The 19867-nt window shown below is 38.7% G+C and overlaps 1 protein-coding gene across 1 annotated transcript in view; it reads right to left on the bottom strand.

Moving 5' to 3' along the window:
* The window catches only part of cunh8orf34 (chromosome unknown C8orf34 homolog), a 60532-nt gene that overhangs the window by 31191 nt on the left and 9474 nt on the right, over nucleotides 1-19867 (bottom strand). Inside the window, 5 exon segments of the mRNA XM_055150809.1 lie at nucleotides 2906-3041; nucleotides 14522-14688; nucleotides 15636-15799; nucleotides 17850-17878; nucleotides 17994-18113. Coding sequence (XP_055006784.1) covers nucleotides 2906-3041; nucleotides 14522-14688; nucleotides 15636-15799; nucleotides 17850-17878; nucleotides 17994-18113 — 616 coding nt within the window.

The raw sequence follows: 19867 nt of genomic DNA on the forward strand, positions 1-19867 counted from the left end.
CCTGCAGTTCATTTTAAGATTTCAGTGATGAGATAATGTATTGGCCAAATATTTTACAAACATCTGCTTATGTTACAATTACAAGGCATAGGAAAGGTATGGCTTGGATGTAACCTTCAATCATGGCGGCCAGCTTCACACATAGACTATATAAAGAAGTGAACTAAGGAAGTGTGACGACACCCATAGCATTCAGCTCCAGTCAAGTGAAGCTCACGAAGCTCGCATTTATAGGAGCAAATATAGAGCTAAGTTACATATTAGGAATAGGAATTTATTTATGGACAAAAAATCGTGTAGAGTGGGTTAATACGAACATTTTAAGACGAAAATGACGAGGCTCACTGCACCAGTTACAGAGAGGTTCAATGAAAAGTCAGATGGAGCCAGAAGCACTCCCATGATCACTTTATATTTGGAACATGGCAGCAAGTAACTAGCCTGATTAATCAGCCGTTTTCACTTCGTGGAAACTATCTGACCTCGTAGCATTAGAATTCGTTCACTCAACGGTAGGCGGGTACTTTTTAAATTTAGCCAATCGTTGTTATTTAGTCATGATGTATGTAATGCGCCACTAATGGGGCTAACTGGTATATTAAGCTTTTCCCAAATCCTGTAGGAAGACGGGCAATAACATCTTTCCCCTTGATAAAATTCGCCAAACATTCTCTTTGTTCTGGCTTTAAATGCTCGATCTCGGGAATCGTTGCCAACACAGAATGTATGGTTCTTTGTTGATTGGATGGTGCCCGAACTCGCTCTTCTGGAGTTCTTGCAAACCGTCTAGTGGATTCCGATTCCTGACCTAGTCGCTGGAGAGAAATGAAATTAAGCGGGGGCACTAGCTGGCGCCAGTCTGGCTAGCATGTAACAGCATTAATAGTTAAAGAATAATTGTAAAGTGGTAAAAAATATATATATATCTGATGACATTCCCAGTGATGTAGCTGGATTAAATAAAGCTCAGGAGGTTTGAAAACTGACTAATGGTTTGATATCAATGATCTTATGTGCACTAATTTTGTATCCTTGTTAAAATCCCTGTTAAAATTTGCAAAACCATGTACAACCTGGCCTATCATGAGTTTACTATTTAATTTTCAATATCTATCTCAATATGTAACAACTGCTCAAATAAACTTGCTCTTACAAGTCAAATGCCACTATATTTTCCTCTCATTTTAGTGATCTGTTTATGACCCTGAGTAGAAGAAAGAACTGAGTGTCCGTCCCCAATAAAACGGGGGAAGATTTGGTGGTCAGGTTCAAGAGGACAGCACAAGAATTTGGCTTAAAACAGGGGAAGAAGAAAGAGAGAAGGGGAACAGATGTCTGACATTTCATTTGGAAAAAACAAAGAAAAAATCCAACGTGTGAGCCAAAAATCAGCCTCCAGATACGGAAGATTATGTAGGCCTCAAATCCAACTAGGGGACACAATGCACCTTAAGAATGATATTGGTGTAAAACATAAACAGCCACAAGAATCCAGTGATAGCATCCTCCTGCAGGATCTTTGATAGCACATTACAGATTGCATATAAACTGATAAGGATGCAATGAAAGAAGATAGGAAACAAGCAAATTCCAGAGCCCAAACAAAGATTGAAGGGCCGGTAGTGTGTGGTGCGGAGTCTTATCGAAATCATAGCCGTTTATCTGGGGCTGGCATCAAGGAGTGCTATGCCTACACCTGCCTAAACTGTTTCACCGGAGAGAAATATAAAAGCTAGAAGCATAGATCATATTTTGGACGGGAATGTCTCACAAGAAGAGGAAATCTGTGATAAACTATATGAGACAGGCATCAAAGATTACTTTTCACATTGGTAACATTGTGAAACATGATCCAAATTATTCACTGTCCTCCTTTTCCTTTCCTGCTCAGTATGGAATATGACATAATAGTACAATTGTAGTACAGTTGCTTTAATCAGTTACAAAAGTTTTGAAGGTGCACTATGTAGGCGCACTATGTAACTTTTTGGTTAGGGTCCATCACCTTCTTGTTTCTGTGGATAAGTCATTGCTCTGCCTGGAATGTTCCACAGTGTGACATTAAACAGCTCTGTTCATGTTTACATTAAGATGGAAAGGTTTAATGCCATACTGCGAAACATTTCAGACAAAGCAATAACATCTCTGTGGAGAAAAGCACCCTCCATCAGAAAAGTTACACAATGTACCTTTAAGTCTTAAGTGTGTTCAATGCTCAGAAGCAGGTTTTCTGACTTGAGTGGGAAGTTGTGGCTGAAATATGTTTGTATTACTATGTTTTTCTACATATTTTATTGTACTTGTTCATGTACATTTATATAATTATGTTTTTTGTTATGATAATATATTGTGATGTCTGAGCTGCTGTGTCCAATGCATTTCCCTTCTGGATCAAAAGAGTCTAAAGACATTTACAATAGTCTATTCATCTGTTTGTGCTTTTCATTTTAGGCTCGCTGACCTACTCTCTAAGCAAATAATTGTTTGAATACTTGTATAAGAATAGAATAAAACTTGTCCTAGATTTGATTAAGTTCACAGAGTTGCCATGGAAACTGCTACAAAGTTAAACTATATTCAAGGTTAACAAACTCTGATTGTAACTCAATCGTCTTGAAACTGTGCCTGTGACAAGCCCCGAGGACAACAGAGGAGACAAAATGTTTCTTAAGACATCCATACTTGTTATTATTTCTAATACTAATCAACCTATCAGAAACTTCTTGTCAAGCAGTGCACACCTAAAACGTGAAACAACTCCACAAAATTATTAAACAGACAAGACCAAGCCTGTCTTATTTTTCATTAATATTGCCAGAAAGTCTTTAAACTTTAAGTCACCCTGCAAAACCTCTTCTGACCTGATGACACACCGTAGAGATGATGTGAAGGAAGGAACAATTACCTGGCACACCTGGAGCAGATGTTGAGTGTGACTTTGGCCTGGGGTTCGGCCTGATATGAGCTGCGTCCCTGACTGAACTTGCTCCCGGTCAGAGCCAGCACCGTGACGCCCTCCATACGAAGGTCGTCCAGGTCCTCTGGGTGGGGGAGGGTCCCAAAAACACACACACAGAAACACAAGAAGGGTGTCATTAATCATAGTTTGTCAGTTAGGACGGCGGTGTTGAAAGTCTCGTTAGAGCCAATGAAGCAGACAGCAGCACAGGCTTCTCAGGCATCCTCCCACACTGACAGATGACATCACAACAGTCTCCTCTGTAAAGTTTAATAAAGGTGGGTACTGTTAGCAAGCACATTAGGTAGGATGGCTAGAAATTAAAGCAAGATAATAGATCTAATTCATTACTAAGATAATAAGCAAGTAAGAGTAAGAGTCAAAAATACCGCATTATTGATTGCTGTTGTTGATTTAAAATGCAAATTTTAAACTTAGGAAAAGGCTTGGTAGGATTTTTTTATTAAAAACATGTAATAGCTGTTTATTTATTCTTATATGAATTCTGATGTGGACTAATGCCGGACGTACACTGGGCGATATTTTCGATCATTTCACTCAGCCCCAGCTCAAACTGTATGACCAAATCACAGGCTTTAAAAGTTCACAGCTTGTGGAACTACTTCAACAGAGGCGACTGGATTTCAAACAGTTTTGATATGTCTGCGACCTACGATTGCCGATCGAGAGATGGTGGTGAGGTAGTAATCGCTTTTTTGTTACCCCATGTTTACTACACAAAGCACGACACACGATTAAGACAAAACTCGACCCAATCCCAAAAACAGTCGCAGGAGTGAAAAATCAGCTCAAAAAGGGCCAAAAATCGCAAAGTGTACACCCGGCTTAAAACCATATTAAAACTAATACTAATACTTTTGACAGCTCAATTATTGCTTCAGAGATATTAGGCTCTTATTCCCCGTCTTTGAATATCGCATAATTAAACTCTAGCATGGCACTCTCGCCTCACAGCAAGAAGGTTTTGAGTTCCATTCCTGGATCAGCTTTGGCCTTTCTATTTGGAGTTTCAGTGCTTGTATCTCCATGCTTGTCCCTAGTTGCTCCTTTATGTCTTACCACTATACACATGTACAATAGGGTACTTTCATAGGACCAAATCTCCACTGTAAAAGACATCAGAAACTTTAAAAAAAAAAAAGGGTTTAATAGAAAAAAAAAAAGACTTCCACTTCCTACATCAGTATCGTATTGCTGACAGTCCATCATCATCTGAATGAAGCAACAGGAAGGGCGCGCTAACGAGCACAGGGGCCAAAGGGACACAGAACAATGACAGAAAATGAGTGGCAGTGCTCAGGATGAAGTGCTGGAAAGTTTGGGTTTCGTCTGATCTCAGTCTCAGAGCACCCATCCACCCACACGCAGATCCACTAAAGAAGAACATATGTAAGAGACACGCCAGTATTGTTCATCGTAACCCTGTGCACTGTGTTTGTCTGTCGCACTTACTTAGAAACACATGTTCGTATACAGGTGCAAAGAAGAACTGTGTACACATGTTATCTGAAACAATAGATGCCATTCAATACACTGCTATTTGAAGTTTTATTGTGGCACAGTAAGGAAAAGGTTTGCAGTGACATTTCAGAAGGTCCCAAGTTCAAATATTGGTGGGGTGTTTCTGTGTTTGCATATTTTCCTTTCATCTATGTGGGAAATCTTTTGGCTATAATGTATAATATAATGGATTTCTTCCCGAAAAGAATCCTGATTATAAGTATGGGAAGAATAGTTTATATGCAGGGAAAATCTTCAAAAGGAAACAATACAGCCCACTTTATACCATTTTTTACTTTAATAATAACAAATAACTACTAATAGGACTTGCAGGTTGTTCATATGAATATCTTATTACAACAGAAAATCAAGTCTGGCCAGTCTGGTCGCCCCCTCTTCCAGCCTAAATTTCATTGATACATGGGAAACAGAGGAGCACATTGATCATCATAATTTAAAATTAGATTTTAACAAATCAAAATTTAGATTAACCTCAGATTAACTGTGTTTTGTGGTTCACCCTTCACCGCTTAGGTGCTTGGATGAATTCCAAAACCCCTAAAATACTTTTGTCCAGTTGACAGATTTAAATTTTTCTTTTGCTATAGAAATGTAAAATGTTTTTTCAGTCCTCTATGTTATATTTTCCTTTTTTCTGTCCTCAGAAGCAGCCATGTTTGCTCAGCCACTTCAATCACGTAGATCTAAACTTACAGATAAAAAACACTGCATAGACTACACATCTTAGTATGCTATTGCTGAATTCTATTCTTAGCTGGCTAAGCAATGTAAGAAGTATTGCTGGAAAATTAATAATTAATCATTCTAATCCACAGAGGACTCATTGCACCCAAAGGCGATGCATTCTGACATGTCCCTGGCTCCTGCTGGTGTGGCTGAAGTTTACAGGATGCTGTGTGTGTGCATCTGTAATCCAACACTAACTCTGATACTTTTACTTTGAGCTCATGTGTCTCAGCCTCTCGTCTGGGGAGAAAAGACAGCCTCACACCTTGAAAGGAGAGAGTTCAGGACTAATCACCAGGATTATCTTCACTGACAAACGCCAAAGAGAGGTGTGTGCGGGTATGTGACACACACAGAGCACTGGGCCAAGAACTTACCCCTGTCTCCAGGAGCGATACTGAATACGAATAAGTAAACTAATTACTCTGAACTGCATTTGTACAAGTGCATATTTTTATAGAACACTGATTTCTAAATAATAACTGTACTCATTTGAAAGTAATACTGTTAGTGAGTGACTGACTGCCTTTTTGTCCTGAAATTAGGAAATGTTGAGTGATAAAAACAACTACTTTGGTATTTTGGCCCTCGTGTTTTTAGTAGTATTAGTTATAGTAGCAGCAGTTTTCCAAGTGGTAATAGAAGTATAAAGGCCATAGAAATCCTCACAGTATTTAGTTAGAAAACAGGTTGCATAACAGGAAAAGTTATCATATTTTTTTGTTTATCTTGTGTTGAAATTACCATATTTCCATATTTCTGCTGCCAAAAAGCATTGTAATTGTTGTGTTGTAAACTGTGCACGATAGGGCATATACTTCATATAACTGATGCTGCTTCTTATGTGTTCAAACCATATTGGCACCATATTGCTCTCATTTTTAAATTATTGTCTGTCTGTGAAAAAGTGTGCATACTTCATAATGAAGCAAAGGTAAAAAGTTTCACTTAAGATAAAATGAATACATACAAATCAGAATAATACTGGTTATGACTCATATGGTTGGCTGCAGCTGGTGTTTTCAAAGAGCCAGATAGATTCCAGTACTAGCCTAAAGCGTCCAATATTAAATGTCCCATTCATCACTGCCTGTACGGGACAGAGGAGGGGACACTCAGAGCCACCAGCGTTTCAGCCTATTTTCTGGCCGTGGGAACCTCTCTCCAGCTCAGGCCTTCACCTTGTCCTCCTTTCTGCAGACTGGCTCATTTCAGCATGCCCGATTTTCTTTGGGTCGTAAAAAGAGATGCAAATCATTACGTGACACTTAGAAATATGAAATGGTGACACTGCATCTTTTGAGTGAAGGCATGAATAGCAGTGATGGCCCCAGACCCTGACGTAGAGTACGACCTTGGTGTACACAGCTGCCTGACACCTTAGCTCCTTCTTTGTCTCGTTGTCTCCTCCACTTGTCTCCTTCTGGTCAACATAAAGTCACACAATACACAAGGGCAAGGCTAATCCACAGGACAAAGGCTACAGGCTGACATCTACACAGAGAAGACAGCTAAAGTGGATTAGAGAATGACACGGGTAAATACAGCACAATTTGAAACTTTTAGGACGCCTAGAGGAGCTCCGGTGACCTGAATTGGTGTAAGTGAAAAATTTCCACTGTGAAATTTAAAATGCTGAGGAACAAATGTTATGAATTGTACAACTGCAAATAATTTCGGGTGTAAATAGAAGTGAAAGTTTAAAGTAAAGTTTAAAGTACCAGACATGTAAATATTTTAGTTGAATAACAAAAACTACCACAGCTACTACCACTCTCTCAAAGGCAAGACCTTAATTTTGAGTTTATAGGGTAGCTCATACTACTTATTATGTCATTATGTGTACAACATCTTATTAATTTGTACTTGTACTGGTGATGTAACCTGCTTGTCTCTGTGGAGATACCAAAGCAAAGACAAGCAAGTGTTGGACAGGAGTTGGGTTTTGTTTCATTTACATGTTTAACACAAGTTCTTCACTCAAGCAGAAAACCAAAACCCTGTTCTACCTTGTCATGCCATGGGGTAATACAGGAAATGCTCTACTGTGCTTTTAAACTCTATACACCTTCTCTAAAATAATTTGGATAATTTCAACCATGAAACTGTCAATCTCTACAGAACAAAAGGTAAGCAAAAGGTAGAGAGTTGTTAATGTGACCACCATCACAAGGTGGAACAGATGTAGAGAGACTGATAATAAAGCAGTACTTAAACATGTGTAAATGAAACAAAACACAACTCTGGGTATGTCTTTGAGGAGGTAACAGCATTATAACATGGCTAAAAGCTCACAAGAATAAATTTATGCATTTCGTTCCTTTTTGATGAATGAACGTGGCTGAATTTGCCTCACGTTCAGTCTGATCCTTCATCAAGTTTTTTCTTTTTGTCTGCGGATAAAGATCATCATAATAGACCAGCCTTCCACACAACAAAACCACCACCACAGTGTCTGTACAGGGCATCTCCCACGAGGCCACACAACCCCACACAACCTCCAGACACAACAAACTGCCCCACTCTAGTCGCCCCATCACCTCTGCACCACTCCAACAGTCCTGGCCCAGCCATGCATGCTCCTCTCTGTCTGATAAATCCAATATACAGTCTACTTGTGGGGGGCAAGGTGGAAAGTATTCAAGCAATGCAATTTCAACAAAGAGCAAAGGAATTCTGCAATCACTCAAAAGGGAGAGAACAGAACAGAGGACGTGCATATAGAAGTGTTTGTGTGCCACTCTCTCCAAGTTTCCATGTAATTTAGTGTTGTTTAGATAGCGACGGACTGACTGGCTCTGCACTTCTCATCACTGAGCCCAAAAACAGAGAAAGAAGAAGGCATAATTAGTGCATGGTATTCTTCACAAGAGGCTTAATACACACCTTTTGGATGATGGTTTGACAGATGAGCCATGAGAATCCACATGTGTGTAATCTCAGGTCTTATAAACCTTCTTTTTTACATGTCAGTTTATGTTGCATAAATCATCACAGACAACTTTCATATTAATCACCTATCTAGTTGTAAAAATTATTTATTTAGCTAACCCTTAAGATTTGCAGTTTTGAAGAATTACTTCATCATTTTTATTACATATCTTTCTTTATATTTATTTTGTAAACATGAAATGAATCAATCAATTACATTTTTGAACAACTTAAAGAGCCAGGATTAGGGGTTTGCGATGTACCAAAAAATCCAGTTTCATTGGAGCCAGATCACGTTTTCCATTTAATCACTATTCATGTAAACTTAGTATATTGCCTCGAAGAGGTAACTTCATTTGTGGGTGGGTAAAAGTGTCTTTGCTTGAGCATAATGCTGCATTAAAGAGAAAATTTGTCTATCATATGATGATTTTACCAAAACTGCAGATTGTTGGAAGAATGAGCACAATTGTAATGATACTCACCCATTCACACACATTCATACACCTGCATACGTAGACACTGGGGCCACAGTGGGTTAAGTGTCTTGCCCAAGGACACAACAACAGCATTCATCTGTGGGGGATTGGAATAGTACCGCCAACCTGTAGGTCAATGGATCTGACCACTCTACCAATGATGTTTAGGTTGAGAGAGGGATTCGAACCGCCAACCTTTGGATCAGTGAACAAAAAGTGGGCAAACACTCTTCCAACTGTTTCTCGATTAAATTTTTATGACCATATCACCCAGCTGTAGCCAGGATGAATTAAATTTTTGTTTTTGCTCGACATAATTTGGGACACAATCCTGTTCTGTCCTTAGTTCACACTTTGTTCCCCAGGGACCCTCTCTGCTCTGAATTCCATGTGATTTACTGAGCCTCATCTCACTGATCTAAAGTATTTTCCACCCCTGAAGCAGTGACGGCATCTGACCGCAACACAGTGGGTTTTAATTAATAGTCTGTAAATAGGAGATGCCCTCCACTCTACCACATGTGCATATAATACGCATAGATAAAACAGCATACCAGGTCAGCACACGGAGCCAAGGACCTCACACTCGCGTATAGAACAAGCACATGTCTTTGATTAAGTTCACACAGTCTCTTATTGGTGGTTAGTCGTCACACATTTGTTTGGCTTCGTAATAAAAACAATATTCAGACTTACTTTTCATAGCTGGGTCTGGGGGGAACACATGACGCGCAGAACATCACACGCCTGAGGTCTTATTATCAGTGCAAACTTATTTTAGAGTGTCTTGTCCAAACCACACATTTTACAGGGCTTATGTTGTCTCTAACTGGAGTGATGTACAGATATGTTACAGAGAGGGGGGGGTCCAGACGGGAATAAGGCAGAGTAAACCCAGTGACCTCGGGAGTCAGCAGATTTCACAATCACTCTCAAATTTAGAAGATGTGTTTCTATTAAAGGAACAGCAAGATTATGAAAAGTTCAGTCCAGCTCATCTCTAAAGCTGTCGTATATAGTTAATACCAAGGAAAAGGCTTGATTCTCTATACTCATTTGGATACTACAATGAGAATAAAACACATTTTCATGCAACAGAAAATATTTTTAACACAAAAATACTAGTAGTAGTTTATCTAAAGGTGCATTGTGCATTGTACAGTTCTCTTGGCGGGTCCGTCAAATGCTTTCTCCATGGATATTGCTTTGTCTGGAATGTTTCACAGTATGGCATTAAACATTTCTATCTTCATGAAGCTCAAACGAGACCAAGTTAAAGATCAGATCTGTGGAGAGGCAATGCTGCTCACAGTACAAATTTATCTATATATCTTTAAGTTATAACACCATCTGTAATTGAATAAATGAAAGGCAGAGCTGATTAATATCATACTGTGGAATATTCCAAGCAGAGCAGTGACATATCCACAGAAACAAGCAGATGATGGGCCCCCTGTCAGAAAGTTACATAGTGCACTTTTAATACTGCCATGTGTGTGCTTATTCTGATACAGATCAACACCATTCTAAAACTTATTATGTGCTTTATTCTCAGTACACTTCAAATGAGTCTAGTTTTGATCTTAGTCTGAATGATAGTTGCCTTTAAATGAAATCATTTACTACTAAAACCACCACTAAAAATCTGCAAAAGTGCTGCTGCTGCTACTACTGCTAGCCTTACTACAGTAACAACTTCTGTTTATTTATAAACTTTGTAAATATGGGTATTAGATTTACACTGGTCCATTGATGTTCACATTCTAGTTGCATGATGAATGGTGTTAGTGCTTGTTTGTGATAAACACATGGATACAGCAGTCAGCACTGATATAGCTCATATACACATAGACCTCTAGTTAGGCTTGAAATACTCCATCAGGCAGTCTGCAATTAACTTGTCGTTTGCCTCCTAAATCGTTATAAAGGAGACAAGAGCAGAAGCACATAGCATTTAAACTGAACACTTTTCAAGTCCAAGCTCTGGGTCACGCCACAATGTGTCCATTCATACATTATCTGTAGTTGGAAAAGACTGATGTCATTCTTGTAATTCTATCTACCATCCTTTGCATAAAACTTCTGCAGCCATAACAGTACAGAGTGTTTGTCTCAGAACAAGTGAAACTAGTGCAAGTCAACCAAAAGAACTAGTACAGTCAGCTAGCTTTACAGGTCAGAGGGTTTATGTGACTGGGGCTGTGCTAGGGGGAGGCTATGGAGTTGTAACTGTAAACAGGTGTCCAAATATATACGCGATAATGTTACTTGTTTCATATAAGATACGACTGATTCAAGAATATTATTGTACGTAACATTTGTTTTTTAATGTATTCCTTTAAATTGTTCTCATATTATTTCAGTGGGTCAGTGATTTAAGGCTTCGAATGTGGACCATATAAAAACCACCTGTTCTTTATGTTTAAAAAAGCATATTTTCAGGGGTTGTCTTCTTGAAGGTTGTATATCACACAAAATCTACTCTTGAGCTTTAAAGCCATGTTATAATGTTGTTACCTCTTCAAAAACAGACCTGAAGTTCCGTTTTATTCCATGTTTGACTTACCCTCACACTTTGTACCCCCTTGTAATAACATGTAGTGGTAGTTTTACCTTTAGTTCAATAGAGACTGGCATCCAGGGCTGAAATCACCCAAATTATTCTTGTGAAGATGTATGGAGTTTGGAAACACAGTGGAGCACTTCCTGTATTACGACATGACATCGTAAGTGTTTTCCATTTGGGAGAAGACCTCAGCCTAAATACGCAGGGTTAACAAAGCTCAAGGTATTTTTTTGATGAGGAAATATTATAACAGACCAGAAAATTGCATAATATCGGCCCTTTTACTAGTCTGAACTTGTCTTAACTAGTTGACCTTGCAAGTAACACAAAGTAATTTCAAAACTAGGCGTGCTTATAAAAACAACGGAAAAGATGTAATGGCTTCTAGTACGCATGACAGAAGTAAAAGTTCTCTTAAATTGTGCCTTCTGTCCCTGCTAACTGTATGTGGGGTGCAATAGCGTGCTCATCCTCTTGCCTTTGTCTGTGTAATGAATGCTCAGATTTAGGGGACCATTACGCCAAATGTTAATAGTAATTGCTTCCAGTAAAAACAAAGTAATATCGCCACAATTTGCTCCTCTATTAACGCATCCATCTGCAGCACGACATGTTTAAAGACGTCAAATTAGGCGCTCTTAGACTTTTACTACAAACATTGTTTTTACTCGGAGATCCAAGCTGCTTTCATGGTACAGCGATAAGTGAGAGATTTAGTGCCTCCTGTGTGGTAGATACACACATTCACTCACAGTATTTTGTCAGTGAAGCGAGGTGAAATGGCGCTGTTGTTGATACTTTGTGATGTATCCAAGACGACTTCTTTTTTGTTTGACAGAGGCAGACAGACACTGGAGCATTAGCGGTAGCATTTGGTGTTATCATAAAAGTCAGGACACTTATCAAGATCTGACTGAAAAAAAAATGTTTAGCATCTTTCTTCTGGAGGAACATTGGAGAGCAAATGAGGCTGTTAAAGGGCCCACGTTCCACTGTTTTCTGATCTATAATATTAAAATATTGTTTTCTCATCAAAAACATCAAACAGAAAACACTCTGTTCCACCTTGTGATGTCATGTGGTAATACAGGAAGTGCTCCACTGTGTTTTTAAACTCCATACACTTTCACTAAAATCATTTGGATAATTTCAGCCCTGGAATTGCCCTCTCTACTGAAAAGGATGGGTGAAATGCAGAGGAGGATTTCCCTAAAGGGATAATAAAAAGTACTAAAAAAACATGACATCACAAGGTCGATCAAAGCATTTTGAGGTTTGGAGATGTAGACAGACAGGTGTGAATGAAACAACTCCAGGTATGTTTTTGATGAGGTAAGAACATTATAACATGACATAAAGCTCAATTTTGTGTTTTTTAAATTGTTAATGATCAGCTAAAAGCATGTAGTCTGAAGCAGATTTTGGATTGGGGAATAAATTGGATTATTTTTGTGATAAATTATACGGATTTTTGATGATGATTTTGTTTATGTGTATGAAATTCAAATTTTAAAGCATTTAATTTGTTTTAATAAGAAACTCTATACAGTTTCTTTTGGCCTATAACAGAACCCTCAAACCAAGGCAGTCACATCAGCCATGAAATATAAACATAAATTATATTATTTGTTGACAATGTTTTAGGTTCTTTATCACATATTTAACTTAACAAGTGGAGTGAGTAACAGAAATGTGGACTATATATGCATTGTAAAATATAAGGAAATATCGATAAAGCGTTACCTGGCAAATGTGTGGGTAGTGGCAGAGCTGTGTGTTGATTTGGGATTCATCACATAGTAAATGTTCAAATATTAAAAACTGAGGATTTTAAAGTGCAAATTCAAATTGAATACTTCCATTCTGGCAGGAACACTAAGTGACTAGAGTGTGAAACTGGCTGACCCTTCTCCTAAGCTCTCCATAAAATAACAGCACAAGGCCAACAAAAGGCTGTTTCAGGCCACACACTCACCTCCAGTGGTTTCTTATTTCAGATCTGTACAAAACTGCGGCCTCACCACCCAGAGACAGCACTTTGCTCTTTTCCATGGGGTAAAAACAAGTGAGTCATATTTCAGTGGTAAATATTAAATCCTCAAATGAAGAAAACAACTTTGAAATCCCAGTGCAGGAATCAGAAACATTTCCAAGCCTTTCCTCTAAGAAGATTGTCAAGCCAACCAAGACAAATCTAACTTAAGCCATGTATTAGATTCTTAATTGTATCGTGTCCACACGTCACAGGCTGGGGGCACTTTGTGAATCATTGCATTTGGAACTTATCAAGTACAATTGTTCTAAAAGACAAGCAGTAACCTTTCTTAACAGTGGGACTGCTCATGAAATGCATTGTGTTCCTACTTCAATAACTGCTGCTTTCCTGCCTCCCAGTGGAAATTAATATAACAAATCATACGACGACTACAGAATGACTTACTCTTTTTAAATTGTAATACATATAATATACCACTAGAGGGCAGCATGGCCAAATGTATGAAAGGGTTCTTTGACTTCACTTGCATACCGCAGAAGGTTCAATAAATCAGCCATATTACTTTTTATGTGGCAGGAATTAAATGCGTACAGTATGCATATTTCTTCCAATACTTTTTGTTCTTTAACAACATTATTCATCACTGCTTGCAGAGTACTGTTTGTTAGCATTGTCCAGTTCTATTCCAACATGTACAGTACAGTCAGTGGGAAAATGATCCTGGTTTGTATAAGCCTTATATTATTAATATGTAGTCAAGGCACAGTTATGGATGAACTTGATGGCTCTCTTCTGGTAACAAGCTCTTGTACTGAGACAGGAGACAACGACTGACTGTCACCCAACTGAACAGTGAATCACTTTAATTGGAGATTGTATTAAAGAGCCAGTGAACAAAACCGGAAGAGCTGTGGGTTAGGAGGGACACATAGCAGAATTTGTTGTGTAGATAAGACATCATTTACCCGTCTGCAAAGCAAATCTGTGAGTGACTTGCATTTCAATAGCCCCGACTATAGAGCAGGTGAAGATCACAGCAGAGATAGACTGTGCGCAAGAAACAAGGCAACAAAGTTGAAAAGAGGAGCTCAGGCGACAAATTCAATTTGGCAAGAGGTATTATGGTCAGGCGCTGCTCTGTTAGGGTGACAGGCCCTCACAGCCAGCGCTGAAAACAGGCCCTAACTAAATGTCGGCACTGATTCAAAGACAGGTAGGGGATCAATATCAATCGCACAGTTCACTTGAGTTCACCTCATACATTCCAGTATAAAATATAATAAATACTATTGCAAAGTTTGTGAATGAGAATTCAGCTTTACCTAGAAGTTCCATAGCATCATCCTCATCCTCCATCTCCTCCTCCACAAGCGAGGGGGCAGGGCTGTTGACGGAGTCAAAGGAGTCCTGGGACAACATGGATGCCAACAGTTTCTTATGATGCTGTTGCTGCTCCTTCAGCCCTTTGCTCTTCCCCTCCATTATCAGGCTAAAAGATAAGACGGAGACACAATTTCACTGAACTGATACAAAACACAATAACAGCCCAGGCCATATTTAAGTGCTGTAATTAGGTCACATATGAATAAACAGTTTCCATTTACTTTTAAGGTTCATTTGTATACTCTTACAATGCACACTGGCAAGGGAAGCAGTGTCAGCATGTTTTGATCCACAGGAACTACACCAAGGAGGCACCAATACTTGTATAAAAAGAACTAAAAAATATAAACAGGTACAATGCAGTTATGTCTCTTTTTCTGTGTTCATTGTTGTCTCCAGAGAGCTTGTCAAAAATAACAGAACTGCACTGTTTATTCCGCAAGTATTAGTATATCAAATAGAGGTGCATTCAAAGAGTTGAGAGCTTTGTGTGTATCTGGAGTGCAAAATAATTAACAAACATGAAATTATTCTGTCATCAGTCTAATGCAGTTTTATACTCATGGGCTAAAAGTGCCTTTGAGAGGAATCCTACAAAAGAAGATGCTCCAATTTATATTTAAGTCAATTTCTCCCTATAATCTGCCAATACTGACTCCTAATGAGATTAACAGAGTGCTTAAAATACCATTTCATAACCAATTGCCTCTAATTAGTTATACTAGTAGTAGCGTGCATGCAATAGAGCAAGACAACAAAATAACACTGGTATTCTTTAACAGTTCACTATATTATGCAGTTATGCAGTTGTCAGTGACTGTCCATTTTTGACATAACAAGCATAAAATGTCTTTGGCCTGGAGCACCTGGAAATGAGGTTAACCTTAATTTAGAACTGAGTTGAAGTGGTATCACGACACACATGTCTGATCGTGCCTTTGAAAGTGGATTATCAGACTAGTTCACATGGGCACTCCTCGAGTACTTCTCCCTCTGCCTTTCCGAAGAGCCTAGCTGTGTCAAACTTTAGTGAACCCTCAGGCACATGCAGACCTGCCAGAGGGACTGCTGTCACTGCTCCAGCACAGTTCAGTTTTGGTCCGTGGGATAGGTGGGTGCAGCATCTCAGCAGCCAGCGGGTCAGGGTCCACCTCTGCCCGGCCCATCCACTCACCAACCACACGGGGGCGCAATAAGGCATTGTAGCCTCCCAAATTCTACAACAGAAACACACAAAAACACAATTTAATGGGAAGAAATACAATTTCATGAACAATTATAAAAATATATATCACTTGTGCCTCATATTAAGACTGAAAGCATGCTGTTTTAAAGACGTTTGAACTAAACCCCATCATTCATTCAAGTTTGAGACTGCCACAATAATATATGGCCATTTATGTAGAATCAAATATAATACATAAAGTCAATTTAAACAACATTTAAGGATTTTAGTCATGGTAAGCCATATTATCACTAGTGCTGTCATGCGATTAAAAAAATTGAGAGATTAATTAATTATGATCTGTAATTACTTAATCTAATTAATCTCATTTTAATCTCACCTAAAAATTGCTGAGAAAAGCCTTCAATTTGAGGTATTTTCATTTAAATTCATTATTACATTATTGTGGCAGATCAAAAGACTGATATAGAACAAAAAAAGTGACTTTATAAAGTCATTTATTGTTTAACAAATCTCTTCAAACTGGCTGTTTAGCCCAAGTCTCCATGAATAAGAAACTGTTTGCTGTAAAGTAGCAAAGACTAGGAAATCTGAACATAATAACTTTTGTCTACTTAAAGACAATAAAAAGCCCAGTCTTTCCTTAACCATATTAAAAATATTATTGATAGAGAAATGCTTTATATATGAGATCACTGGTTTTAGTCCTGGTTTTAGTCCTGGTTTAGACCTACTTTAGTCCTAGTTTAGTCCTGGAATGGGTTAGTCCTGGTTTTAGTTCTGGTTTTAGTTCTGGTTTAGTCCTGGTTTAGTCCTGGACTGGGTTAGTCCCGGTTTTAGTCTTGGTGTTAGTTCTGGTTTAGAGGCGCACAAGAGGAAGCGCGGTTTATGCAGCGTACGCGAGAAAACGTACGCGGTGTACGGGAGCACGTCGGTGTCCGCGCAGTAACTACGGAAGGAAACGTGGTCCGCGTGTTCTCAGGTTAATGACGATGATGAAGGTGTGTGTTTGTTTGTGTTTGTGTGCGTGTCCCCTCATGTGGCAGGTCACTATGGGACAGTAGTGCAGACATCATGAGCCTATGCAGGTTGTTTTCACCAGTGACATTTAAGTTGTAGGCGATTTTATATTTGTTATTTTCTTTTTATATTTCACGTCGGGAGAAGAATTTCTAAGACACAAACGTGTTTTTACCTGTGCACTGTTGACTCTGTTCTACTGGCTCTTCGACCTCGTCCATTGTGCGACTGACGCCGCCAACGTTAACATGACGTTTACATCGCTCTTACTGCGCGCGTTTTGTGTGGGTTTCCGGCAATGAGTGGAATTACCGAAATAAAAAAAATATATAAATGTGTTTTTTTTGTGTGTGTGTGTTGTTGTCCCAACAACACATAAAAACAGGTTTTATAATAAAGCAACTCACATACAGAAACAGTAAAGTTAGAGATTAAAAATGAGATTAACGCGATTAAAAAACATAACGCGCTAAATATGACTGTAATTAATTAATCGCAATTAACGTGATAATTTGACACCCCTAATTATCACAATTTAAAAAAATAAAATATATTTGAATTTAAAAATGAAATGGTGCACCTGGTACAATAAGTCTATAAATAGGCTTGTATAACTTTTGGTGGTGTGAATATAAGACAAGATAGTATTGTCTTCTCCAGTGTCCTTCCACAATGTGAGACAATCTCTGGGCCATAAGCCAAGTGTGATAGAGGTGTGCTGCTGCAGAGAGAGAGAGGAGGAACCCTGCGGAAACATATAGTGTGTGTCATATTCAGACCAATCATGTCCAAATGGCACAGTGTATGGAGTCTGGGCAGCAGCAGGGCTGCTGTACAAAAGAGGAGAATTGGGGCCAGGTAAGGACAGCCTCAAGTATCGAGCGACAATGGAGACACACAGGACATCCTGTATGCTTGCAGGAATATTTATGCAGAATTACTCCTATGAATTTGTTTGTCTGTCAACTCTGGGTTTATTTGGGGACAGAGACCATGAAATAAAGAAAACTATTATTTGATTTTATAATTACTACAAAAAGAGTGGTGTTAAGGTGTTTCACCTGGTCAAGCTCATCTGATATGGCAATACCTGTTAAAGAAAAACAAACAATGTTGAAAAATGTATAGCATAAAAATCTAATGATATTACTATAATGTCAAGCACATTTTCCATTTACTACAAAGTGTTTGATGTAAGCTCTTACTGCGTGAGAGGCTCTCCAGAGCCTTGCCCAACTTTCGGCTCTCATGCAGGATGTGGCTGAGCTCGTCAAAGTCACGACTCTCTCTCCAGTCCCAGGCTGGACATTCGATCGACCGTGGCACTGAGCATGACACAAACACACATAATGAGATCTTACATGTCATATAGAGATTATCAACAGCATTAGTTTCATGAGTGGACATCACAGCTTGCTTTATTTGAAGGGGCATTTGGGATTCACAGGAGGATCAAGTGAAATTAAAATATGTGTGTGAAAAGTCAACCTAGCCCACTGTCCAAGCTCAGAGCAGAGGGGCTCAAACCCTAGGACAGCCTGTGCCATTCTGTTTGATGGACATTCAAAAAACTAAGGGGGAATCAGGAAATGACCCACATACTGCCCTGGCTGCAGCTACATTATGGTTAATTAATAAACTCTTGGTTTATTTATTTCAAAAAGAAGATCAGTATATAGAGCAGGGCCACTGACAGCCCCATCATGCTGAGAAAGACTATTTCAGACTCACAACAATAAATACTCTTTGAAGAATACTTTTCTCCAGACTACATATTGATATATTTTTCTTGCTTTCTTTCTATATATACTTTTTCTACTTATTTTGCACACACACTGCTTACAACATGACCCACAATCTAAACTAATTTCATTTGGAGGAAAAACACTGAATCACTGGACTACCCTACCACACTGTGTGCTATAGTGTAATTTATGTATATTAAACACAACAGTATATGTGTATATGTGTGACGAATACAAATTTTACACAGTATTCTCTGGGGTTTTTTCAGAGAATTAAACATTTTACCTTTGAGCAGAAAAGGTAAGCAGTAGTAGCGCATAAATTAGAAGCTGTCCTGAGTGATGTGTAATAACAGGTGCAAAAATTCTGCGTCACTGTTGTGTTTACAAATGCACAAAGCCAAATGAATGAGCTCTGGAGACTGTGTGACAGCTCTGCCGCTCCGATCTGCTGTCTCCTGCTCTTGTTTACCCTGACTAAGCCGCTTGGCGTTAACAGCAGACACACAGCCAATCGCGGTGCCAAATCCAGACTGGAGACTTTTCATTACTCCAGGCAAAGACAGGCTCTGTCTACCACTGCTGTTCAGAGCTGGGAATGTCTCTGTATCCTACACTAGGGGGTAAAGGTTAAATGTCAACAGGGGGTGTCCTAAAATGTGAGTTAAAATCAAATGATCTGTAGAAGCTGAGCAGGTTTTGAAGTTTCAGTTGACACACTGTAGACACTCAAGGGGAATTTCTTACATTTTAAATCAACACACCTAGACATTCCTCATGTATTTTTAATGAGATTTCATTAAAAGTGAAGGTTGTATAAAAATATGTTTCACAGATGGAAGTATAATATAATAATATAATAATACTAACACCACTAACACTGCTAACCTACCAGCACAAGCAGTAAGCCTACTACCACAACTGTTTCCTTTCTGGTGTGATGATACCAATCCTACATCAAACACTTTACATGAGTAGTAGTCTCTTGGTTTGAGTGACTAGACATATCATCATTGAATAATTGATAATAAATACATATTTACTGAATGCACAGCATGACAGTGAACTCTATAGTAATGTGGATTGCCTCAATAATAATAAGTTGAGGCCAAAGTCTTGACAGCAGTTGGTGGTAGAGACTTTTAATAGGATTTGGCACTTTGTAATGAACTCATTTAGAGTTTGGTGGGAAACTTCTAACGGGGGAGGAAGTTGTTTGGCTATACAGAGTAAATAATTTTAATTACATCTCATTGTATCTCATTACAATGAAAGATTATCCAATGAAATGTGTAATTGGCATACAGCAGATATCTAACCATACGTGCTAAAAG

This window comes from Boleophthalmus pectinirostris, unplaced genomic scaffold (assembly GCF_026225935.1).
Source record: "Boleophthalmus pectinirostris isolate CB_2022bp ecotype Guang Dong unplaced genomic scaffold, ASM2622593v1 HiC_scaffold_15, whole genome shotgun sequence".
In the NCBI taxonomy this organism is placed as follows: domain Eukaryota; kingdom Metazoa; phylum Chordata; class Actinopteri; order Gobiiformes; family Gobiidae; genus Boleophthalmus; species Boleophthalmus pectinirostris.